Consider the following 24,292-nt stretch of genomic DNA (forward strand, 5'->3'; position numbering starts at 1 on the left):
CCACGGTGGTTCGTTCTCCACCCCGTGCAACGTCGGCTGAAACCGGTGAATCCAGCCCCGGTAGCAGGATCCTGTTTCGTGGAGACGGGTTGGGGGATCTATACTATCGGTGGACTCATGAATGGCAAACCCACATCGGAAGTCACGTTTTTTGATTGTACCGATCACCAAGTGTGCCGCGTTGCGCCCATGAAGATAGCTCGAAGCGGAGAATCGGCATGCTTGATAGACAGGCAGAAGATATACGTGTTTGGAGGGTGCTGGGATGATGTCGCCGCTGATTCCTCTAACTGGGTAGAGGTATATGATATCGAAACCGGAACTTAGGAGTTGTTGTCTGTGTTTACGCCGAAGATGCCCCTCAAAATCCAACAAAGTGTGGTGATGTTCCAGGAGCATGTTTACGCGGTGGATGAGGATGGTCAACTCTTTATTTTCCCAACAAGTGAATGGAAGTTTAAGGCGGACGGAGGAACAGAGTCTAACCCAGAAAATAGAAACGATTGGCTTTTCGCTGATCATACACTTTTCTGCCGTGGTCTCGGCGGGAAAATACTGTGGCGTTTTCCACCTGAGTTGGATTGGAAGGAAGTCAAGGGCTTTCGTGTGCCCAGATTTCCATGGAGAGACGCCCGGAAGGCGGGGTATTGGAGCTTTGGGGGAACATTGAGTGGTCCGGTGCTGTCCTCTCAGACTCATCATATACTGGCCTTAACTTGTTATTTGCTGGTTCTTTCTATGCCTGAATATTCTCAATCCTTGTGCTTACATTGTGTTGAGTCACTGTTGCTTGATATTAATAAAGTGTGGGATACATTGCCTCCCCAAAAAAACCCAGAAAGCGCTTTACTCTTGTGCTCAGGGAATCAAGTGTATTTTCGCTTTGAACATAACATAGAAGAATAGATTGCAACATGTTATTGATTTTTGCATCATCGACACAAGTGACTATTTGGGTTTTTCTCATCTTCATTGTATTAGATTCCTTTTCATTGACAGGAATATAATCTTAGATACTATCTATATCTATCTATATATGCTCTCAATTTTTTGTTTCCGGGGTATTCAGAATGATGAATGATTAATTACTATTTGTCCTTGCATCGTCATAATACAATTTTGAGTGAGGATCCTCTGTGCATGGTTTTGTATGTTTTGCCTTGATGGAAGCTCGGAGTTACTAGTTTGAAAACATCATGTTAGATTCCGTTGTTCATCTCCCAGCTCGTCTGATCGAAAAAAGCTGAGAGTTACAAATACTTGTTACCTGGGAACTGCATAAGGGAATGTGGCTGATTAGGGTTTGTGCTTATCAGTCTTTGTACTGTTAGGAAATTTTAGGGAAACGGCTTATCAGTAGAGGGAGTGTCCAACAGAGAACGGTACGTACTTCTTGGGGACTCGAGGAAGAGCGAATTGATAAGTGGAGTCTCTGGTTTCAGCATTATCTCTCTTGAGGGTATATAACCTTGTACTGACCCATGTTTCAATGTTGTTTTGGGAAGTTTTGCTGGAATAGTCTCTCTCTTTCTCCATGTATTATCTCTTTCTCTTTTACTTCAAACTCTTTTCTTTTAGTCTGGTGATTTCTTTACATTATTAGCCTCTGAGATTCTTTGTAATCTTTATTTATTCCGCTTTCTGAATTCCGTTTCATCAAAATCATCACTTTCATTGAAGCCTAAGGCCTAATACCTCCACCAGATCCTCCATTGCAGTTTTCTCCACCTATCGTTTGACTTCAAGATTCAAGAAACAATATTACAAGTCCTATGAGAGTATCAACGATTTGGAGGTGTGAAAACGTAAATTTTAGTAACTAAAAGAAAAACCATTGGAGATCTGAAGCCATTGAAATTATATTGTCTACGTAAAGCAACATAACCCCTATAGTAAACTACTACAACAACAACAAACAGAGGTTAAGTGATTTTCCAAGGATTCTGAAAAAATAACAAATTACATGGCGTCTCCGATGACAGAAACAGAAGCAAATGTCTGGCTACTTTAATCTATTTACATTCCTGTTTCTGCCTTTGTTTTTATTCTTCTTCTCTGGATTTTCTTGTCGTCTATCTTGGAAAATGCAAGAAAAGAAACTTCTTGTCCTTAGCTTCAAAACCATCCCAACCAATTCAATAAGCTGTCCTCAGAAGCCAACTGCAAAATCAACAAAAGATATTAGTTTAAAGTTTCTCAATGATACTAAATATAACAGTGTTTTTTCTTTTTAAAGTTCTCACGGAAAAGAAATCAGGGAGAGTCCCTAAATCTGCATTCTCCAAATCTGTCATTGAAAAGTTTCCAGATCCGATGTCAGCATTTCCATAATTAAGGTTCTTTTCCACAAGGGACGACGAAGCTTCAATTTTCTTGGAAACCAAGTTATCTTCAATCACACTCAAATTCCCTGCCACTTGAGCTCCTCTGTCTGATGTTGAACCATAAGAAGCTTCTTGAATGTTATCCTGTCCCTGATTTTAGCATAAAACATATAAACTATAAGGCACGAAAAACGTCAATGATACTTGCAGAGAAAGGAACTAACCTCGGCAAATGTATCATGAACCATCTTAGTATCATCATAAGCTATGTCATCCTCATCAACAGAAATCACAGGTTTAGCTTGTGTAGGAGTAGTAGTTTTCGGTGTGGTTGGGCCACCTCGAGCCCCAGAACTCTCACTCTCATCCATAGTTTTCTCCCATTGCTTTGGTTGCTGATATGTGATCTTAGAGACAACATATTCCCCAATCTCGCCTTCTTCTGTTCCCAAGTGGTACTGGTGCAAAACCCAGTTAGATTTCTCAGGTTTGAATCCCTTCCTCGCGCTCTTATAGAGCACCATGATCTTCTTGCATCCCTTCTGGACTCCATTGACGATCACCGGTTTGGTTTGACCAGTCTTGTGCCAGCGAACCGATTCATCCTTGAGACTAGTTGGTGTGATCCTTCTCCTCTTTCTCAGACCATTTTGATATGCATGTGCCGTCTTGTTAAAGAAGAAGACACTAGTTCCATCCTTATTCACACCTACAAACATTTTAATGAGTGATTGATTACTCACTTAACATCTTGAAACATCAAATTAACGGAAGATTTTTCTTATTTTTACCTGGAAGGTTTTGAGGGTGAGTGTAGTTGATACCAACATCTTGAGTGACTGAACATATAAAGTCTTGGATAAGAAGATGTGGTTTTAAGCCATCAATACCACACTTAGCTTCCAAATGCTCGATCACTTCCTCATCGGTTGGCTCGAATTTCACACCTTTAGGAAGGCCTGGCCATGGAGTCAGTAACTGAGAAAAAAAAATAAGAAAAATCCTATCTCAGTATTCACATAAACAAGGCCATAAGCTCTCAGTTACATGTGTTTAAAATTGTTTCTTTACATTTCTGTTGTCGACGCGGTAATAGCAGTTAGGGCAGTTGATATAAGCTTCACAATCTTTAATCTGCAGAGCTGAAGACACAGACGCATTCTTTACATTCCTTGCGATCCATGGACCATCCACAATCCAAGTCCTGTGTAAAGTTTTCATAGGTTTAGTGTCAATAGCAAAGCCATATATGAAAACGGAGAAACATGTTTGTGGTGCAAGATTCAAGTATTTCTTGTCAAAACGGACAAAGATTTCAAGAATCATTAATTAGAAGTTTCTCTAGATTCTTAGGCTATGAATGACAATAGTCCTTAAACGAGTTTTAAGTTTTTGGTGCTTTTTTTTGCTATAGATTCTAGTTCTTGATGAGTTATTTAGATTCTGGTTTCTAACTAACTATATCTTTTAGAAAACTTGGCTTCTGAGATATATTTGCATACAAAAGAAAAAAAAAATGTTGTAAACAGAAAATGATTTTATGGGTAAATGTAGATGGATAATATTTGTATTTACAAAAAAAAATATCTGATAGAAAAAGAAAGCCGAGGAAAAAAAAATTCTAATAATAGGGGTTTTTATTGGTTAAAACCAGTGTTCAAGAAAGCGCTAGGCGCTAAGCGGGCGGTGACCCAATGCCTAGCGCCTAGAACGCCTAATCGGGCCTAGGCGATTTTTAGGCGGTTTAGACGTTTATAACATAAAATATTATAAATATAATATTATATATAAAAGTTATATAAAATATCTATATAAAACTAAAAATTATGAAATTATAAACAAAAATTAGATAAAACATTTATTTATATTTATATTAAATAATATATGAATATTTATAACTATATATATAAATAAAACTCTAATTAATATTGAAATAATACATTAAACAAGATCTGTGTAATTTTAGGCGGTCAAGACGGTTATCTAGGCGTCGCATAAGAGCCTAGAGCCTAGTCGGGGCCTAGGCGACCGCCTAGACCGCTTTTTAGAACACTGGTTAAAACTTTAAAACAGTCAACAACTAATGTTTCTAATATTTAATGAAAATAATTTAAAAGGATGAAAAATATCAATAATTCCCAAAATAGAAGAAAAATAGCTGAAATTTCGCATTTCTTTATTCATAACCCCGCATAAAAAAAACCTCAAGTCTTGTCGAGACTTTGGAACAAAGATGATTCATTGGAATCGGCTTAGGGTTTATAAAGTGAAATCGAATAAACAAAATCTGGGCTCTGACAGATCTTGACATTGGTTTATGGTTTTCAAGCTTACCTCTCCATGACCTATACGAAGACAAAGGAAACGACCGGTGAGAAGAGAGAGAGAAAACGTTCTCCACTAGGGTAAGTAATATGGACCGAATTGAACATAGAGAAATAAAGGTCGAGACTTTGGAGAGAGAACAAGTATATACGTGTGTGTTGATGAGCGGGAAATAGAGGTTCGTTTACTTCCGAACCTAAGCTTCGAGTAAAGCTTCTCAAGAACACAACTAGCTGACGTTAGGCTCGGAGGATGTATCTTAGTGTTGACTTAGCTTGACTAGACTTTGGTCCGGACACGAACCTGAGATATGTAAGGTTCTTTTTCAATGCCGAAGCAGTGGAGAGCTTCGGAATTCGAGCCTAAATGGGACTTCGTAAATAAGTGGTTTTTGTAGGACCAGGCATACCTTGATCACCAAGCCAGATGAAAAACTTATTTTAATCTTTAGTTTTTACCCCTTTTGTTGTTGTTTCACTGATTAGAAAAGTACTAGTTTTTCTCTTTTTTATACCAAAAAAAAAAGTAGTTTATTTCAGGAAATGACCGTGACTGTTTATATAAATAGTAAAATGAATGTTGTTTTAATTGAATGACAGCTAACTGTCTGAATGTGAAATATCCCATAGTGTAGCCATGTAGTAAAAGATATAAATCTGTTGTTTTTATTGAATGACAGCTAATTGTCTATCCCTCTATGGCGTGTAGCTATTTAAATATTTATACATAAGAAATTTAACAAAAAAAGTCGTTGTAGTATAGTGGTAAGTATTCCCGCCTATCACCCGGGTGACCCGGGTTCGATCCCCGGCAACGGCGTTTTTTATTTTAACCTTATTTAATATTTTCCGTGGGTTTTGTTAGAAGATTAAGAATCCGCAAGCCTTCTAATTCTTAGGCCCATATCGTTTTGGGGAATCCCTTTTCTTAATCAATACAAATGTGCCTAAATATATTCTTGCTATGTTGTCGTTTCTGAAGAATATAATCGTCAATTTATGTGTATAAAATATGATTTGAGTGACTGGCGGCGAGTTTGATCGCTAGAAAATCGGATGCAAAGAAGAGTTGTTGACCGTCACAACTCAGAAGACAAAATGTTCATACAGAAGACGATTCAATAATATAAGACTCATGTTTCCGGCCGGGTGAACCATACATATCAATGAGTCGCTGACCGCCACACAGAAGGCAACGTTACAAAATACTACATTTGCCAATCTTTCTGTGTGTCGGTCAGAAACTCAGAAAGAGCAATAGCTCCAAACAAATCATATCATATCAGATTTGTTTGGGCATCAATCGCTTTATCCATGAAGACGATCAAAATATTAGAGTATAAGACTGATGATGTTTCCAAGTATGATATCAGTAATCCCCATAAAGAACCTTACGTGGATCGAGCTGACCGCTGCAGTAGCTTGAGGAGACGATAGAGAGTTCTTGTCTCCCTCTCCACTCTTCATGTGGCTTCAACACAATTGGGGTTTCTATAGCACCAGAATCTACACACAGCATTGTTGTGTAATCCTCATCTCCCATATCTGCAATACTTTTGGCCTTCTTATCCCAAGGGTTCCACACAACTGCTCAATACCAAAGATACCATGAACACATAAGGAACACACAGCTTCACATTTTTTTGCGATTGGATCAAGGGGAAAAACAAATCCTAACGCACCTGCATTTGGCATGCCTTCCTTTCGCAACTCGATAGTTCTTTTTCTCTCATGATCTATGATGGCAATCTTTGTCGGCGTGTTCAAGTACACTTTATCAACCTACAGGGTTTACTGACGATACATTAGATTCTGTTTGTAGAGAGAAGTTTAAGGGAAAAACAAAAGGCATGCGTTTGCGTCACATTACCTCGCCGTCAAAGGTAATTGCATCTGCCTGCTCCGTGAATCTTTCTCTACGCATCAAGTTGTCCAGATAATCAAGTGTCTCCAGACCCTCAACCCGAACTTCACTGCAAATTTGATGCCATGTGATGCTACTTAGACAAAAGGTTTTCTGAAGGAAACTTTGATCTGAGAGCGGGTAAGAAGCAACCCGGGACAAGAAGAATAACTTTGATCCTGATAACTATTTAAATGAGCCCAGAAATAAACGAGGAAAGGCGACATAAGGATACCTTATGTCGGATACATATAAGTAGTTACGAAGTGAAAACATAAAGGAGAATGCCTTTAGGTCAGTGTTCCTCACACGCGGGATGATAGTAAGTTTTCCAGGACTGATAGATATGCGAACACGAAGTTCAAAGCTGCAACAAAGTAGGCAGAGAAAATTAAGTCAAGAGAAGATGACATCGAAATGGACTAAGAGAGATATCAACTGTACACACCTATGAGGCCATATCTTCAAATCATCTTCAGTAGACTTCAATACTAAATCAACAGTTGATTGCTGGTTAGCCGGAGGCAGAGGTGCAGGATCATTATCAAATGACCAGAATCTGTTACGAGCAAATCCATGTCGCTCAAGTGCACCAAAATTTCCAAACTTCAAAGATGACAAAACATGGTTGATGGCGGCAGAGGAAAAAATTAGTCAGTCGGTGTAACTTAAAATGATCTGAAAGATTTCTGACCTGTGGAAAGCAGATAGGTAACCCTCCCCTAATCGCCTTAGGTGGTTTCAATTGCGCCTAAATGAACATAATGAAGACAAAACATTGTTAGTGGAAGTTGAAAAATCTTCATTGGTCAGAAGTTCCATACTCAACAAGTCATATTTCTACTCTAAAAGCACAATTTACAAATGATCTGACACATGCTGCAAAAAAAAAAAAGCTAGCTAAGAAAAGAAATGGATAGATCATTCATCTCTATCAACATGTAAGAGTTAACCTTGCTGCTCATATAAAGCAACTGCTCTCTCCTTTCATTTCTCCAAGAAACCACTTGTCCTCCATACAAAAGCACCTGAAACAATTCCCAGCACAAAAAAAAAAATGTAACTTGACAACCTCTTACAAAGTTTTCGAGAAAAATAGCACATGCCATGCCATCAAGCTAAACCCTTTCTAATCCAAACAACAAAAGTAGTGAAAACACCAACATTTAAGCTCAAAGTAGTAATCACTGAGAGACTCAAACATCAAATCTTCTCAAAGTCCATAATGGTATGAGCAAAATCCAATTTTTCGCACGGGGAAATTTCAGAAGACCCAAAAATCGAATATGAAGAAGAGAAGAGAGGAAGGAGTAAAACCTCAGCAGTTGATCCAGCAGGGTCGGTCAAAAGAATGCGAGAAGAACCATCACGATCATTGACTACATTCAAAGGCATCGATTTAGGCCTTAACCTCGATCTTATTCCCCTCACGAATGGGTTCACTTTCCCTTTCTTCCACTCCAGCTACACCCACCCAGATGCATGCATTATTTATTTACGAATTATTAGAGATTAAAAAAAGTAAATCATGATTCGTAACAAAGGAGGAATATAAAATTGGGAACACGAATTCGAGAATAAAAAATAAAATCAGCGATATATATAAGTGGGGAAATCGAGAAGGATTATAAGAAATGAAGAGACTGATAGATAGAGATAAGTGGATTAGATTCAGCTAGAGTTTCATAGATTAACACTGGAAATTTTCTACGAATTTCAAACGGAGATTAACCAAAAAAAAAAGAAGCACGGTGATCGGCTGAAATTTCAACAACCACCACTGAACTAGAACGCGACTGGGGAGAGAGAAAATGGATAGCGAGAGTGATACGAAGAAATAAGAGAGAAAGAGACTGTTGATGATGTTTGTAGAAAATGCTGACCTTGATTGATCGAATTTGGCTTTTGATTCTTTCTCAGAGATTTGGGTTTTTGAGTCGGGAGCTTGAAGATGATGAAGATGATGAAGATGAAGAAGAAGAAGGCCTTCTTGTGCGCATTTGTAGTTGTTCTCTGCATCAGCATAAGCGTAGATACTGCCACGTGTGCATCTGTTAAACAAATAATTTTGTTATCAAAACCAACATTTTTATTTACTTACTTACCCTCGCATTTATGCATTTTTCTCCTACACTCTGTATTTTACTATTTCTTAAAAAATACTCTCTTTTTTTTTTACAAAAGAAGATTTTTTTTTTGGTGGAATTTTTACATAAGAAGATGTATAAAAGATTTTCTTACTTTTGAAACATTATGCATTTTATTTTATTTTTAAAATTAATTAGATAGTAAATTATTTTTATAATATAGAAAAATACAATTTTTACTTGTTGTTTTAGCTAAACCATCTCGTAAGCAATAGGTAGTCATTTTTTCTTGAAAAATATAAAAAGATAAATTAATTTTCTGTTTAGAGAAGGTATAAAAACAAAGTAGAAGATATAGTAAATATCTTCCAATAATATAACCAGTAAAAATATACCTAAATATATGATCATATATTTTTGATTTAATGAGAATTTCATCACTTTCCTTATTTGGTGTTTACTTTTTGGCATTTGATGTATTTTTGTTGGTATATTTTTATTTGGTACCACTTAAAAAGACTCGATTTACCCATTACCTCCGCTATAAAAAGATGTACATGGTCAGTGCAAACATATGACCAATTTGCAGAACCTGACCCAAGCTACCAAATGTCTTAGACCCTAGTCATTTACCCGCTTGATAGATTGACACATATCTTCAATTTTGTTTTGATAATTGTAAGCATAGCATATGAGTAGTCCAAAGCATAAAATCGGTGGCGATGGCTTCGAAATTTCGTCGTCGTTGATCTTCGAGAAAATGACTGACGGACTTAACGCAGCTTTTAGTTAAAAACTCAGACATGAAGTTATGAACAGTTGGATATGGAAACAAACAATAGTAAATTTAATTAATAGTTATGACTATGATTAACCAAAATTAAATCCGACTAATCACATAACGACAATACTAACAAAAAGTATTAAACAAAATCTAACTATTTAGATTTATAAAAAAAAAAATTGAAAAGAAAATATTTATATGTTCAAAGAAATTAATCTAATTTTTTTGTGCTAATGGAATAGAACGACAACATCGTTTTGGTATCACACAAATTCACCATTTTTTCTTAAAAAGTTCTTACTGAAGTGAAATTAATAGAATTAAGGATATAATGTTCATTATTTAGGGACAATTATTAAAATATACCAAAAATTATAGTAAAATTAAAAAAATATACCAAATCTTTTAGAATTAAAAAACTAAAAACTAGTTTTTTTTTCAATGAAAAGTCAAGAAACTCCTTGTTAAATTTGAAGAAGTGTTTTTTTTTTTAATTCAACTACAATAATAAAAACTGGGAGTTTTTTTTTTAACTCTCTATCATCGTCAAAACGCAAATAAAAAAAATAAAAATAACAAAGAAAATAAAATTCCTCGATCATCGTCATAAACTGTTTTTGCTATCTCTCTCTCACATTTTACTCTCTCTAGCAATCTTCATAATCCCCCTTAAATCTCAGTTCCTTTCATGAACCCTAACTTTCGCCATTCACTTTCTCATCCCAAAAATTGTAAATGGTATATGCACTTAAATATGAGAGATGGCTCAGCATCTACCATTTAACCAGCCCCGGCTCAATATATTTGGGAGCCTTGGGGCAAATTTTTTTTTTTTTGGCCTATTATTATATATAAAGAGAAAATTTACTTAATTTTAAAAAATTTTGCGGCTTTTTTTGTAGTAAAAATTGTTATTTTAAAAATTTTGGACCTTTTTATACATTTTCTTATAAATAATTAGGCCTCTTGAAATATAATTATCATATTAATAATATTTTTAAAAAATATTTGGACCTTTTTTATATGTAAATTTTTTTTCAAAAAAAAGCCCCGGGCCGTCGCACCTCCGGCCTACCCATCTAAGCCGGGGCTGCATTTAAGACATCTCTCGTGTTCTTCATTGGCCTCTTAACAAACCCCACACATCATTTGCATTTTTAAGGTTCTGTTTTATTAATACTATGATCTTATTTTAATGTTCTTACTATAACGTAGTCCACTACTCCATTCCTTATAAGTAATACAAATAAAAAGCAAAACAAAAATCCAAGAATTTTTTTAGAAGTCGTGAATTCTCTGGCCTTCTTCTACTTGACAATATCTTATCTCTCTGAATTCAACGATATCACACATTATATCTGTTGGGGTCGGATTCCATCCATCTTCTAGGACCGAGCCAAACTTCAAGCATCCAGAATAAACCTGTTCACTAGCTCGGAGCGCCCTCCTAGACAGCTCGGGATAAACCCTTTAATAGGCTCGGGTACCATACTGACCAGATTGGGTACCATTTCTGCCGGCTCGGATATCTTGCCTTCCGGCTCGGACACCCTGCCGACCAGATCAGGATCTCGCTGACTGGCTCGGATACCCGAACCGATCAAGCGGACGCCCGAGCCCTTCGACGACCGAGCAGATCTAGGAGACGCCCGAGCCCGCTTGGCGACCGAGCCCGATCAGACGTACCCGAACTCGGTCGGCATCGGAACGTCCGAGCCCATTCTTGGTTCGGGTACCCGAGCCAATTTTCCTCCGGGTACCCGAGCCCTCTAAAAACTTCGGTTCGGGTGATGTGTCACGCTGCTTTCCCGAAGCTGAATATACCAAGAAGCTTCCAGATTACCCGAGGCGAAGTCATCAGTTGCATGAAGCAAGGACTTAGTAAATTTATATGAAAACTTGATATTTAACTGTATTGAAATACTTTATTAAACAAATATACTTAAGATCTAAATAATAACTGGGTAATGAGACAAACAACTCTACGTAATGAGAAACTATCAAACAACTCTACCAAACAACTCTCAACAACTCAAATATACATGAAACTAATGAGAAATTACTAAGAATTTGAGAAAAAAAAAAGAACGAGAAAACTAAGAATTTTCTCATTCCTACGAGACAACTTTTCTCATTACTACGAGACAACTTTTCTCATAAACTTTACCCAATAATTCTACCAAACTAGATCTACGTAACAGTTTGCAAAAACAGTTTTTCAAAAAACTTTACCAAACAAATATATATTAAACTCTACATAATAATTGTGCAAAACTATCTATATTATACTCTACTAAATAACTTTCAAAGAACTTTAGCAAAGACTGCATCTTTAAATAACTTTGCAAGAGATTTATGTACATAAACGTTCTAAAGTATATGAAACTTTGCCAAATACTGACTTCTCTGTAGAGTTGACAAATCGTTTTTTTAATGGAGTTTGGTTTGATAAACACTTATATATACGTGGTGTTCAAAAAAAAAAAACATGTATATATACGTAACTAACAACATAGTTCACATAGGTTTAGGGAATTAATTTAGAGTTATATTATTAAAAAAATTTTCTAGATTAGTTTGGCATATTTTTCAGATTTTATCTTCAAATTTTATCATAACCAATAAAAAAATAAAAATTCAAAAAAAATCTGTAACTAACGTGGGTTATATAGAATTATAAATGTGGCTTTAATTTGTTTTTATGTTAAATCATATAATTAGATAAATATAAGGATACTTTTGTCGTTTGTTAGTCTACTTCTTAAATTCTAAAAGATATGGTCTAGATTAATAATTTTGGTTTGTTTTTAGATTTTTTTCATAATTTTCCCTATTTACTATGAGTCTTGCATTTATATGATGAATACTAATTCTTTGATTATTGTGTTATTTTGTGAACCATTTATGGGAACTATAGTAAAGAAACGAAGAGAAAGACAAACAAATTGTAAGCATAAAGATTAAATTGGTCGCCAAATTGTTAGATAAACTTTCTTAATTACAAAATAATAGATTGATCGAATATTATAAACATGTGAAATGCAGTTCATTTAGAACAAAAGCATTAATTAAAAACCAGTATTATTTGAACAGTGACGTCTAATTTAATTCATATATTAATAAGATAAGCAAAACAATATAAGAACATCATTCAATTCAGGATTAAAAAATCCAAACAGGTATCAAAAAAAAAAAAACGAGAAAATTTGTACAACATTCAATAATATTCGTCGATCATAACATATATGTTCATCTTAATGTGTTTACCAATCATTTTTCTTTTGTTAAAGGATCTTCATAATTATTATTTTCTTCAGAATTATCTACCAATCATTTTATCCATGTAACGTTGTTATACTCTAACAAAAACAATATTCCTTTCCTTTTCTGACGTTTATATTCCATTCCAAAATTAATAAAGAGAAGTGAACTACATATATTTAATAATAGCTTTAACGTCGCTCCATATATTTAACACAAAATACGTTATAAGTGTCATTTTCTAAATCAAATTCGAGCTCTACTAGAAATAAGAAAACATATTGATCAAATTGGTTACCAATAGCCTTATAGCCAGATCATGAAAGACAGAATTGTATGAAGTCTTTTAACCAAAAAAGAGAGGTTTGTGAAGTTTAAAAATTTGGGGTTTTTTTAGAAAACTATATTATATTCATACGCATCGATATCATAATTTCCAAATTTAAATAGACAATTAAAAGAGCATGCAGTGGATCAATTTTAGTACCAATGGCCAATGGGTATATGGATTGGCTTTAGATTTACGCTACATTACGTTAAAGGAGAACATCGAATCAACATTAAACTAACAAGTAATCTTTATATTTAATCTAGATATGATGCTAAATTGAATGTACATAAGCGATGGATTCACATTACATTAAAATATTAGCCATTCAATATGCAATGAAATGGTGGGGGCTGGAAAATGCATTTCTTTCTTTCTTTTTTGCTTAAATTATAAAGAATATCTTATCACAAACTGGTAAATTAAAAAGCAAAGTGACTACAATAAAGCTAATCGAAAGAGTAGATGCCCACTCAAGACATAGGTAGATTTTTGGAAGAAAAAATTACGTGACTCGTTTTACAGATAGATTAATTAGCAAACCAATAATAAGTATCATTACCACTAGGTTTTAAAGGCTTATGACGAAGCTTAGCTGTTTTGCACTCTGAATTACATTTTGGTGCGCATATAGGCTATTGCTTTCAGTAATATTTTATTATAAACAACGAATGAAGTGAAAATGCCAACAAAATAAATCAAGAATTAGAGCATTGTGGGTCGACCATTTCTTTAATTCTCCATAAATATTTTTCTTTGTATGAAGAAAAAAAAAAAACTCAGTCAACAACACTAATAATGTTATACGACGTCGGTTTTAACGTTTAAAGTTCTTCGGTGTTTTGTATTTCGGTTTTAAAAAACGGTTAGTCGCGGTTTAAAGGTCGGTTTTTAAGCGTTTCGTATCTTCGCATCAAGCTCCTTCCTTCTTCCTTTGGAATCGAAGAAATTTAGGTTATGTGGGTTTGTTTCAGAATTTCATCCTCGTGGAAAATGGAGTGTTTGTTTTTTCAGTTTCTTCTGCTTACTAGTCTGCCATAGAAGCACGCACACCAACTGTTCGACGAAATGCCGTACAGAGCGCAAAACCATTGGAATCGAGTTATCCAGCAATAGAAAGAAAGAAAAAAAGATAGGAAGAATTTTTCTGTATGAGTTTATTCTCATGTTGGATTATGAAGACTGAAGAGAGAAGCCTAATATTAGAACCTGCTTCTCTCAAGGCTTGTTGTGGGAGGCTAAGTAGTAAATAACTAGAATTTGTTTGTGAGAAGCTTTTTGATGAGGTTACTGATTCCTATTAGTACGTCGTGGTAAACTATTTTAAACCTTTTAGAGATAGAGACTGAGGGAGAATGTGGAAAAGTTGAGAGCTTTAGTCCGACCAACCGATGGATAAACACTGCAACGGCACAGAACTTAGTCGAGATTAGAAGGAGAGCCATGGCTAATGATTGAGCTGCATTCAGCAAAACAGGGAAATAGTGGGTAGATGAAAGAAACAGTTAGGTTCGCAAATGAAAGAACTGGGAACAGATATGCTGATTGAAACTGGATTTCAATTTGCGTTTGGGTGTGAAAACCATTTCTTCTACTAGTATTAGTGTGGACGTCTACGTACTTTACTACTTTTGCAGTCTACCACAAATCTCATTCTTCTGACTCATTGCTTGCGTAAAATGTTAGAGGGATCACAAGCAATAAAATGGTAACAATTATTCCTAAGAAGAAGGCTCTCTTTCTGTGAAACAGTACATGGTTTTATATATACAAGATCTGGAATGCAACCAAGGCTATGTGCTGAGTTTCGAAATCATCTCTTCTACCAACTTCAACATGGTTCCGGGTATTCGCTCTCCTTCTTGATCAATCTCCCGCATAATTTGCTCAACAATCTCAATCTTTGACTGTTTGTTTTTGATGACGTAGCCAGAGCAGTCCCTTAGTAGTAGCAATAGCTCTCTAGCCATTTCTTTAGCCCTCCGTGTCCCGTCTACGCTCACTTGAAGCAATCCGGGCATCACTCCTTCTCTCAGTATCATTCCTCGGTTTGTCTCTCTGTCGTTGTTGCATACACCAAGTAATATTCCTACGGCGTGCTCTTTACACTGGGCTGACCCTTCTTCAATGGCTTCCACCAGAACCCTAATTGCTCCACCGATGCTGGAAACAGATTCTGGTGAATGAGAAGTTATGTTTTCAAGCAAAGCTACTGCCTTATCAGCCAATTCGGAAGATTTCTCACAACAGTTGATGACTTGAAGCAAAGCATACGGTGCTCCAGAAGCTATAACCAGGGGAACAATCTGATGGAGAGTAGATAGATTTTGTAGTGTTGCTATGCCATCAACCTTGGCCTGAACGGTAAGTCTATCGAGCCCAATAAGTCCAACTAAAAGCTGAATCAACCTGGTTGATGCCATCTTAACCTTGTTTTTGTTACAGGAAGAGAGAATCAGAAGAAATGCCATGGCCAATTCAAGAACTACCATCTTCGTTTCTGACTGGAGGATTTCTAGCAACATTGGTACTGCGCCAGATTTCACGATTCGGACTTTGTTCCTGTAAGTTCAGCAATAAACCCAATTATTACTTTTTTGCTTGTTACTACCGCATATGAATAGTTAAACACAGATAGAAACACAAACCTTTCACTGCCAAAGGCAAGGCTGAGTAATGCAGATAGAGCAACTTCTGTTGTGAGACAGTCTTGAGATTGTAACATTGAGAGTAAAGGAGAAATGATCTCTCTTTCTGCCAATTTTTGTCTTTGCTTCCTGCTTAGATTACTTAGCTCGATAGCTGCTTCTATTTGAGCCTCTCTATTACCGCTAAGAAGACTCTCCACCACAATCTCCTCCATTGCAGCACTCTTCTTCCTCGCTGTAATTTTTGGTTAATAACTTCACTTGGAAGAAGAGTGAGGGAAGTTGTGGTGGTGATTGGTGATGTAAATATAATAGAAAAAAACATAAAAAATTTGGTTAGTATTTTGGTTGCTTTAACAAGCAATGTTAGGCATTTTTTGGGGCATCCATTGTTTCATGTTGAAGCAAACTCACCTAAAGCTTTTTTTTTTCTCTAAGCTTCTTTTTTTTATCCTATACATTTTTTTCTCTGTTTAATTTTTTTTTCTAATTATCCTGTAGATATTTTTATGTATATTTCTATAAGATCTTAAAACCCATTTGGGAAAGTAAGTATCTGTTTGAATATTTTGTTCTTGATTGATTGATCTATCCAATGTTGATTCCTATAGATTGAACCTTTAACTTTCCTCATGTAGAAGCAATGTAAGCTTATCTGCATTATCCAGTGTCATTGATCCCAAGATATTATATTATTCAAGCAATGACAGGTTAGTTTTATTTTTCTCTGCAAAATTTTGTTTTCAATTCAAGTTGAACTTATTATATTTATCTTATTATAATGTGATTTTTTGCACGTTCTTATAAATGATTAACTAGATTTTCTTTGAACTGGGTCTTACTCTCAACAATGACTACATAGTTTGATATGAACATGTGTCTCTTTCTTGATTTAACATAGTTTGATATGAACATGTGTCTCTTTCTTGATTTAAACGCACAGTTATATGATTTCTTTTAATTATGTCAACTTTTTAAATAAATTCTAACGAATGCAAATCAATTGTCTTTAATATACAACATTGACAAATGATACGAGAATTTAATAACATTTCATCTAACCTGAATCACCTGATACAAAAATGAAATGATTCAGAGATCTTAAGTTTATAAATTGCAAAATTAATGGCCGCCACGTGACAAAAAAAATTTGGGTGTGTTTCTGATATTTTAGTTTTTTATAAAAGCAAATTTGTTCAATATAAAAATAACATTCGTTAGATTTTTATTTTAATGTTTTACATCCTTCACTTTCTGTAAGGACAGAGAATAATATGATCAAGTTTCTTTCCCCATTGGTCCCTGGCCCGAATATGTGTGTGTAAGAGAAAAGTGCTTCAATTTTCTTCAGTTACAAGTATGGAATTCAGAAATATATAGCATTTTTTAATTTGTATATATCCCCAACGAAAGCTATACAGCAAATAACTTATTATCAAATAATCTTGCTGACAAAAACATTGTCAATCAGACCAAATTTGTAACTTGTAAGAACGTCTCCAACTAGAAAATTCCAACTAGAAAATTCCAACTCAAGTTTATTACTATTTTTTTTGAGCTTATTAGGTAGATTCATAAGATTATTTCTTTAGGCATACTCATACATCAGAAAAAAGAGATCAAATATTATAAAATTGGAATATGTTCTTTTGATTTTCTATGTTCTACGGCGCCTTTGTCTTTACGAAAATTCTTGTCTAACTTTTTGTTATTATTACATCATTTTTTGTTATTATTAGATTAGGCCTTCTTCATTCAATCATTATTCGTTGTTCAAAAGACGTAAAAGATTTCATAAAAACTGCATGTTTTGAAATTTTATATTATAGTAGGACGTATAAAAATCAAAATTAAAACTTCTAAAAAAAATTTGGAAGTACATGTAGCGAAAGACTTAAAGATGATACATGACTTAGGAAAAAGCTTTGAGAAAACAGAAATGTAAACAAGAAATAAACAAGTTATTATGATTGAGCATCATTCAACTTTTTCTTGCGCTGCTCGATTAGTTCAACACTTGCTTTCTTCTTTTTCTGCCCAATCTGTAGATACCATTTCACAAATACACAACACAAAATTAAAATCAAATTACAAACACTAAGAGCCTTTCATTGCTATGATTCTGCAGAGCTTTTAAAACCAGGAATCAGCTAATTCTAGTATTGATTCTATGCAATTTCCAGAGATTAACAGACCTATAGAAACTATCAACGAAAAAAGAATGAATGGTAAAATGTAAATGGTACGTACCTTCATGGCTTCGTAGAGCTTCCTCTTCTTACGGGACATCAGCACTGTGCTCATATCAGCATTCTCTTGAGCTATTTGCATAGCATCAGGAACTGATTCTTCATCTTCAGTCACCACAGGTGCTACAACATCCTTACTTGCAGTTATTTCCATCTTCAGTTCCTCATGGTATTGTTTCTCCTGCGCCGCCATCTACATACAATAACCCACACACTACAAAGTTAGCAACTTAATCAACGCGTCCAAAAGTTTGACAGGCTTGAATTACTCATATCAGCACAAAGCCAAACCTTCTTCTTGTTCTTTGCAGCTTCGGCTTCCTCAGCACGACTCATAACACCAGCGTACAATAAGTTTTGAGGATCTTCAAGATCCTCTTTCCCAACACCTGGCAACGGAAGAACTTCGTTTCTGGCTGCTGCTTGTAGTCTTTTGATGGTTTCAGCATAATCAGGAACATATCCTTCTGCTTCATTGTCCACAAATGGTGACAAGTGTGGCGGTGGAATTCTGCTTGTAAAAAAAGCACACAATATAAACAGCTGAGTAAAACAAAAAATGGTAGTAAGAGAAGAAATAAGCAAAGGCTATGAATCTGTTACCTTCCAACCAAATACTTTTCAGTTGGCAAGATTATGCGAGCATTCACACAGTCATAGATCCACTGTGGTTGCACATACACCCTTGAAAGATACACATGGCCTGCGCTTGGCTTATCAATGATCTACAGAAGTAGAATGAATGTTATGAGACTATCTATCTACACTATGGGAAACAATGGCAATATTAAACATCGAGCGAAATGGCTTACATGATGTGTAATACTCTCATCATCCTCCTTGAATGGTGCACCTTCTCCTTCCCAAGACACCATCCCACCAAAAGCAGGAAGCACAAAAAGCAGGGACTCTCTCGGAACCTACATAAGTACACAAAAATAGTATATAAGAGACAAGATCCCATTCATGAAAGATCTTCTAAGATACTGATCGAGGAGAAACTCAAGCACACAGATCTTCCAAAAATCAAAACATGGAAAACAATTTACAATCATTGATAAGACTTTGGTTAGGATTAAACAGTAGTTTTAGGTGCCCTCAACACTAAGCACTTACAAGACTAACTTTTTTTTAAAAAGCCTTTACTTGCAAATGGTTCGGCATTAAGTAAGAGTCTTTGAACAATATAGACATGTCAGAGATTCATGCTAAAGAAAGACTACTATTATATTTGGTCAATTACTGATTCAATTCAGTAGCAAATGAGCATGTTTTGTCCCTATCAGTTCATATTTGCCAATGATTTACTATTTTACAGTAAAATTCAGTCAATAAGAAGTGGCTCAGAAGGAATGAATGAGAAAGATACCTCACGGCTCAAGAAAAACTTCAGATCCTTGAAGAGTGACTTGCAAACTCTTGTTTCTTCATCCTCTTCAACCTCTTTATTGTTATCTGCAACAAGATGCATCAATGCTCCAGGCTCACTCGAAGGCAGCTGGTGCTGAAGTTGTGCAAGTCTCAGTTCAGACTCTTCACGGTCATTTGACTGTGAGCTAGATGAAGCATCAACCTTAGGTTCCACCGCCATGCCTCTGGAGCTGGCATCTATGTATCTTGACAGTGCATAAAGATCTGCAACATTGAAGACATATGCAAATATTAATCAGAGTAACAGGTCTCACGTTCAAATGGTGACATATGAACTCCCATATGAAAGATAACTCTTGAGGAAAATAATCACTACTTGGAGGAGGACAACATACCTGCAGCCAAAGCCTCCAACCGAGAATCAAGGATTGGCGGATATTTCACATTCAGAGAATGGTAAAGCTTGAAATTAATAAAGGCAAGGAGAGTCTGCATCAAAAGGTGAATGAAAATTTGTCAGCATAAGTCCAAACATCAATTTAAATTAGTAAACTCAAATATATTAATTTATACTGAACTGATGAATTAAGTTAACAAGGAAAAAGGGAATGAATAGAGATTGGGAGTTCTCACCTCATAAAATTCCAAGAAGGTAAGCAGGACACCAAAGTCAACATCATTTGTAAAAACTTGTTGAATTGCATGAGGGGTCAACCAAGTGATCTTTTGACCTTCTAATTCAGCCTATAGCAAGATAATTATACCAAAGTATCATTAAAGGGGAAGTAATTTACTAATTCCATTATAAACTTTCAAGATAGAGTAACACAATACCTGATAGTAAATACCCTTGACAGACACAAACACTTTACGTAATGCATGACAACGTGAAATGTAAGCTTGCCATTCATGGGTCAATCTGACTCACAAAAGAAGCAGAGCATAAGATTATGGATATGAAACTAAAAGAAGCACAGCATCAGATAAGTAAAGACAGAAGGGTCCAAGAGGAAATATAAGATTCTGACCTTCTACAGTTGTGGACTCGCTTAACTTCAAGATTTTCCCTGTCTGATGCAGGTAACACCGCAAAAAGATGAACCATTGTAAGACAGTCATCCAAGTCTCGTAGTGCATCAATAAATGTTGGATACCTAAACAATCAGAAATGGGTGTTAACAGTCCAAACTCATGGATGTTCAAAGACAACTGTATAATAAATTAAAGTGTGTGAAGCAAACCTTTCACGGATCAATCTATCTAGCTTGTAAGTGGGTTGGCGAGTAAGCAGAAGGCGTGCGAGCTCCTCGTTTTTCTTAGACTTGGCTTTTTTGACCTTCTTTTGATATGTTTTGATTTCCCTGAACTTCTCAAGAAGTGGCTCGTGCATGAGGAAAGCAATGTCCTTGACATGGTAGTAAGTGTGATGGTTTCCCTTCACCTTCTTCTTGGGTTCTCGAGGAAATATACCTTTGACAATACATAGTCTCCTGAAATACCCAATCAGGTAGGTACAATAATAACAGATAAGATACCAACTGATATGTAAATTTTTTTTTACTAATATTGAGAATTGAGGGCATATTATAGGAATCATTATAGAATAAAGCAACTTATCAGTAAAAAACTAGCTAAATTGTTAGTAGAGACATAGTAAATTGACAAATCACGAAGCATCTCAAAAACCTAGTGCACACATGTGATTGTCCCAACAATAACTCGAAGAAAAATAGTGAAAAGGTAAAGGATAAAGAAGAAAGAGAGTGAACCTGAATAGATTCAAATTAACTTGAAGATGTTTGAGAGCTTGCGACCTGGTCATATACCTAGCCGCATTTCCTTCCTTCTTTTTTCCCTGCAAATGACAAACATAACCAAATTTATCTCAGAAGCAGCTCAAAAAAAGTTTCTCGAGCAAAGGGAAAAACGAAAATGGATTACAACAGTTGTTAATCAACGAATATTGGGAACAATAGAGCTTCAATCCAAGAGAAACACTCACCGCTGGCCTATAATGCTTCGGCATGATGAAAGCGCCACCAGAGAAGGAATGAGAGATGCGGAGAGGAAAAAGAGAGACAGAGAATTAGGGTTTTAGCCAACACGAAAGTCGGGGTACAAGAGGACGATATAATGGGCTTCTATTGACTTCTTGAGGGGTTTATTACGATCATGGGCTTTATGGCCCAATAGGCTCATTTTTGTTTGTTCTTGTGGGGTTCATTAGGATCATGGTTTCATTGGTTTGTGACTTTTTTTTTTCCAGTTTATGTGTACATTGATGCATGTATTAAAGTGTTATTCATCCATATTTTGATAAAATTAAAAGTAAATAGTTATTTGAAAAATTGTAACCACTAGCACAAATTTATAAACTCTATCTTTGTATTGTGTGATTGATTAACATACTACTGCTTCCATTTTTTCTAATTGTCAATACATTTAAAACAATACACAAGTGTGTGAATAATGGAAACAAATATATCTTATCACTGAGAAAGAGCTTGTTGGTCGGCAGGAGGATCCGCGGGGGCTGGTGGCTCACCGTCGTTGGGGATCCAGAATGTGAGAACCGTAGAAGCAGCAACGAACATGGCTCTACGAGGTGCCCATTTCAGACACGACACTACTCCTACGTTGTTCTCCCACCTCGCCACCTGGTTTAGACAAAAAAAAACCCACTAAATTTAAATACTGTGGCAAGCATAAGACCAAAATAGTAGCTACAACATTATGAATTATTCATCATATTAAGTGAATCAGTGTCCAAGTGGTGAATGTACAATCCTAGTTGTGTTGATTATTCTGCACTTTACCTCAGATGGGTTCTCGATGTTCCACGCATGTAAGGTTCCATCACCTGATCCTGTATTTAAAAAAAATCCACTAAGCTGGTTAAATTTGGGTGTTGTGTAGATGAGTCATGATAAAAGATCATCTAGTATCATCTGGAAAAGCGTATTACCTGACAGAACATACTTGCCATCTGGTGTAAAGGTAGCTTCTATGGGTGTGCCCTGTGATGGCTCCAAACTAAAACCACATTTCTACAAAATAGCATACTTACTTTTACCAACTCAAAACCTAATGTTCTGTCTTCTTCAGGTGAAAGATAGAGAATGTGATTACCTTCTCTCCACGATATGCATCAAGAACGTAGATATTGTTATTTGTAGTGGTTAGGAGCATGGATTTTCCATCGTTACTGAATTTGATATCGTTAACCTCAGCAGTATCCCCACCCACCAGAAATGTGTCAAAGGGACCCTACATAAGAGATCAATTGGGCTTAGAAGTTAGAACTAACAAGAGCATTCGTGCGTAAGGCTGTGTGAATCATAGTAAGTAGCTAACCTTGTCATAACACCGGGAATCAAATAATTTAACAGCACCTCCTTCCATTGCAATTGCAAACACGAGGCCTTGTTGGTCATAGGCAACTGCAGGCCTACCTCGTAGATGTAGAATTCCCTATTGACTAAAAGGGTAAGCATAAATCATGAAACCATATACATTCACAGAGAGAGAGAGTGGCCCTTGCTAAATCGAGAAAACTTGTTCTAAATGTTGTGGTTCCAACATCTTCATTAAGTTTAACTTTCAAAGGTGAAATTACAAAGTTTTGGATAACAAGAAGAAAAGGCACTTTTCTGATTAAAACTCTAGCATATTCTGGCTCCATCTAGCCTTCTTTGACTGTAAGACCGGAAACTAACCTGGCAGGCATTTACACGAAGATCCCAGAGTCTGACACTTCGGTCGAGAGAACCAGACATGAAGCTATCATTAATGGGAGACATACAAAGCGATACAACCCTGAAACAGAAAAACAACTTCCATCATAAATGCAATACATACTACTAAATCCAAATCCCAATTCCAGAGGTTATAGGAGACCTGTCTTTATGCCCTTTAAAGTAGCGAAGGATCCGATTATCATACATTGAGAGATATCTCAAGGATTCTGGTACACAAGAAGAAGCATTCAAGTAAGTGAAGATGCACCATTCTTTTGATTATCCAATCTAAAGCAAGAGAAAAGGAGGACTCACCACCAGTGGACTCCAAATTGTATCGAGAAGAGCAAATTAGAGAGCTGGGATGATGGGTAAAGCATACACGATCGGTGCCATGTTTCTTATGGTATGTAATCTTGAGCTGTCTACGTTTTAACAAACATATATACAAATTGAATTTCAGTCCACAGAAATCTCAACTAATCGGTTTATCCAAAAGTTTCTTCTCGATTGTTTAAGTAAACTAGGTTTCTCTAGAACCTGATGGGCTAAGTAGAAAAAAGAAAACCTAAAAAGGAGGAATAACTGACTTAGCGTTGGCGATATCGAAGAGACGAAGTGAATCATCTTCGCTGGATGTAACCAATAGATCATCAGTCCTATGGAAACCCACCGAATGTATCTTCCCTCCCTGCAAACGAGAATTGAACGGATTAATCTCGGAAACTGGATTCTACCAAAGTTTAATCCAAAATCAAATGAGATTACATAAGACAATAATCCGTTCGTACGAAATCAGAGAAGACTGCGCCGATGGCTATCCTGCGCACCAGTCCGTCGTCTAGCTCCGTCAACGACATCGTCAAGCTCGATTAACAGTGAAGCAAGAGAAAATCCGAGAGAGAGAGAGAGAGAGGCAAGGGAACGAGAGAGAACTAAAAGAGTTTAGTGGGTTTCGCGGGTACCTAAACGACATCGTTTTGTATTAGAACGACGCCGTACAAGTGTAAAAAAAAAAAGAAGAAACATCTTGCCGTTCATTTTTAGCCGGTAAAAACTACATGTCGTTTTGGCTTAGGAAAGAGAGAGCCTGTAGACAGCGACTTTGTAATACTGGTCTGTGATTTCCAAAGAGTCAAATGCGCAAATGAATGAACACAGAAGAAAAATAAATGACTCAACTCAAGCTTCAGGTTTCAAACACATAAGTAGGAAAGCTTTGAAAAAATATTTAAGTCACAAATGAAACACCAAGGTAACTCAAAAGATATGTTCG

At 36.0% G+C, this 24,292-nt stretch overlaps 6 protein-coding genes and 1 non-coding gene across 9 annotated transcripts in view; 1 reads left to right on the forward strand and 6 right to left on the reverse strand.

The window, feature by feature from the left end:
* Nucleotides 1-1,021: 1,021 nt before the first annotated feature.
* On the reverse strand, nucleotides 1,022-5,115 carry LOC9307692 (SUPPRESSOR OF GAMMA RESPONSE 1). 3 transcript variants are annotated; one of them, XM_002873624.2, is made up of 5 exons: nucleotides 3,396-3,966; nucleotides 3,116-3,302; nucleotides 2,549-3,033; nucleotides 2,244-2,474; nucleotides 1,022-2,160 (listed from the first exon to the last, which is right to left on the reverse strand). In XM_002873624.2, exons 1-5 carry the CDS (start codon nucleotides 3,648-3,650, stop codon nucleotides 2,116-2,118), a joined length of 1,203 nt encoding a protein of 400 aa, XP_002873670.2. In that variant the 5' UTR covers nucleotides 3,651-3,966; the 3' UTR covers nucleotides 1,022-2,115. The 3 variants fall into 3 exon arrangements, with proteins under 3 accessions (XP_002873670.2, XP_020878607.1, XP_020878606.1); XM_021022948.1 differs by adding an exon at nucleotides 4,659-5,115 and having other exon boundaries at nucleotides 2,124-2,474; nucleotides 3,396-3,528; XM_021022947.1 differs by having other exon boundaries at nucleotides 2,124-2,474; nucleotides 3,396-3,967.
* A 281-nt stretch (nucleotides 5,116-5,396) lies between these two features.
* On the forward strand, nucleotides 5,397-5,468 carry TRNAD-AUC. Its single transcript has one exon. It is a non-coding gene; the product is annotated as a tRNA-Asp (tRNA).
* Nucleotides 5,469-5,705: 237 nt separating this feature from the next.
* On the reverse strand, nucleotides 5,706-8,647 carry LOC9309739 (putative glucose-6-phosphate 1-epimerase). Its single transcript, XM_002873625.2, has 9 exons — nucleotides 8,435-8,647; nucleotides 7,869-8,015; nucleotides 7,505-7,579; nucleotides 7,246-7,302; nucleotides 7,000-7,157; nucleotides 6,787-6,918; nucleotides 6,519-6,621; nucleotides 6,331-6,430; nucleotides 5,706-6,235 (listed from the first exon to the last, which is right to left on the reverse strand). Exons 2-9 carry the CDS (start codon nucleotides 7,944-7,946, stop codon nucleotides 6,018-6,020), a joined length of 921 nt encoding a protein of 306 aa, XP_002873671.1. The 5' UTR covers nucleotides 7,947-8,015; nucleotides 8,435-8,647; the 3' UTR covers nucleotides 5,706-6,017.
* Nucleotides 8,648-14,712: 6,065 nt separating this feature from the next.
* LOC9309740 (U-box domain-containing protein 3) lies at nucleotides 14,713-16,254 on the reverse strand. The gene is made up of 2 exons (XM_002873626.2): nucleotides 15,660-16,254; nucleotides 14,713-15,573 (listed from the first exon to the last, which is right to left on the reverse strand). Exons 1-2 carry the CDS (start codon nucleotides 15,872-15,874, stop codon nucleotides 14,805-14,807), a joined length of 984 nt encoding a protein of 327 aa, XP_002873672.1. The 5' UTR covers nucleotides 15,875-16,254; the 3' UTR covers nucleotides 14,713-14,804.
* Nucleotides 16,255-17,465: 1,211 nt separating this feature from the next.
* LOC9309741 (pescadillo homolog) lies at nucleotides 17,466-21,387 on the reverse strand. The gene is made up of 13 exons (XM_021021900.1): nucleotides 21,282-21,387; nucleotides 21,049-21,134; nucleotides 20,521-20,769; nucleotides 20,308-20,433; nucleotides 20,114-20,198; nucleotides 19,913-20,023; nucleotides 19,675-19,768; nucleotides 19,278-19,543; nucleotides 18,721-18,828; nucleotides 18,512-18,633; nucleotides 18,200-18,419; nucleotides 17,910-18,101; nucleotides 17,466-17,701 (listed from the first exon to the last, which is right to left on the reverse strand). Exons 1-13 carry the CDS (start codon nucleotides 21,303-21,305, stop codon nucleotides 17,624-17,626), a joined length of 1,761 nt encoding a protein of 586 aa, XP_020877559.1. The 5' UTR covers nucleotides 21,306-21,387; the 3' UTR covers nucleotides 17,466-17,623.
* A 203-nt stretch (nucleotides 21,388-21,590) lies between these two features.
* Nucleotides 21,591-23,993, reverse strand: LOC9309742 (protein ANTHESIS POMOTING FACTOR 1). Its single transcript, XM_021021902.1, has 10 exons — nucleotides 23,808-23,993; nucleotides 23,607-23,707; nucleotides 23,332-23,441; nucleotides 23,177-23,243; nucleotides 22,996-23,095; nucleotides 22,634-22,750; nucleotides 22,409-22,546; nucleotides 22,245-22,326; nucleotides 22,096-22,145; nucleotides 21,591-21,936 (listed from the first exon to the last, which is right to left on the reverse strand). Exons 1-10 carry the CDS (start codon nucleotides 23,874-23,876, stop codon nucleotides 21,769-21,771), a joined length of 1,002 nt encoding a protein of 333 aa, XP_020877561.1. The 5' UTR covers nucleotides 23,877-23,993; the 3' UTR covers nucleotides 21,591-21,768.
* Nucleotides 23,994-24,059: 66 nt separating this feature from the next.
* Nucleotides 24,060-24,292, reverse strand: part of LOC9309743 (protein diaphanous homolog 1) — a 2,561-nt gene continuing 2,328 nt past the window's right edge. The window contains 1 exon segment of the mRNA XM_002873629.2: nucleotides 24,060-24,134. Coding sequence (XP_002873675.2) covers nucleotides 24,060-24,134 — 75 coding nt within the window.

This window comes from Arabidopsis lyrata, assembly GCF_000004255.2.
Source record: "Arabidopsis lyrata subsp. lyrata unplaced genomic scaffold ARALYscaffold_6, whole genome shotgun sequence".
NCBI lineage: Eukaryota > Viridiplantae > Streptophyta > Magnoliopsida > Brassicales > Brassicaceae > Arabidopsis > Arabidopsis lyrata.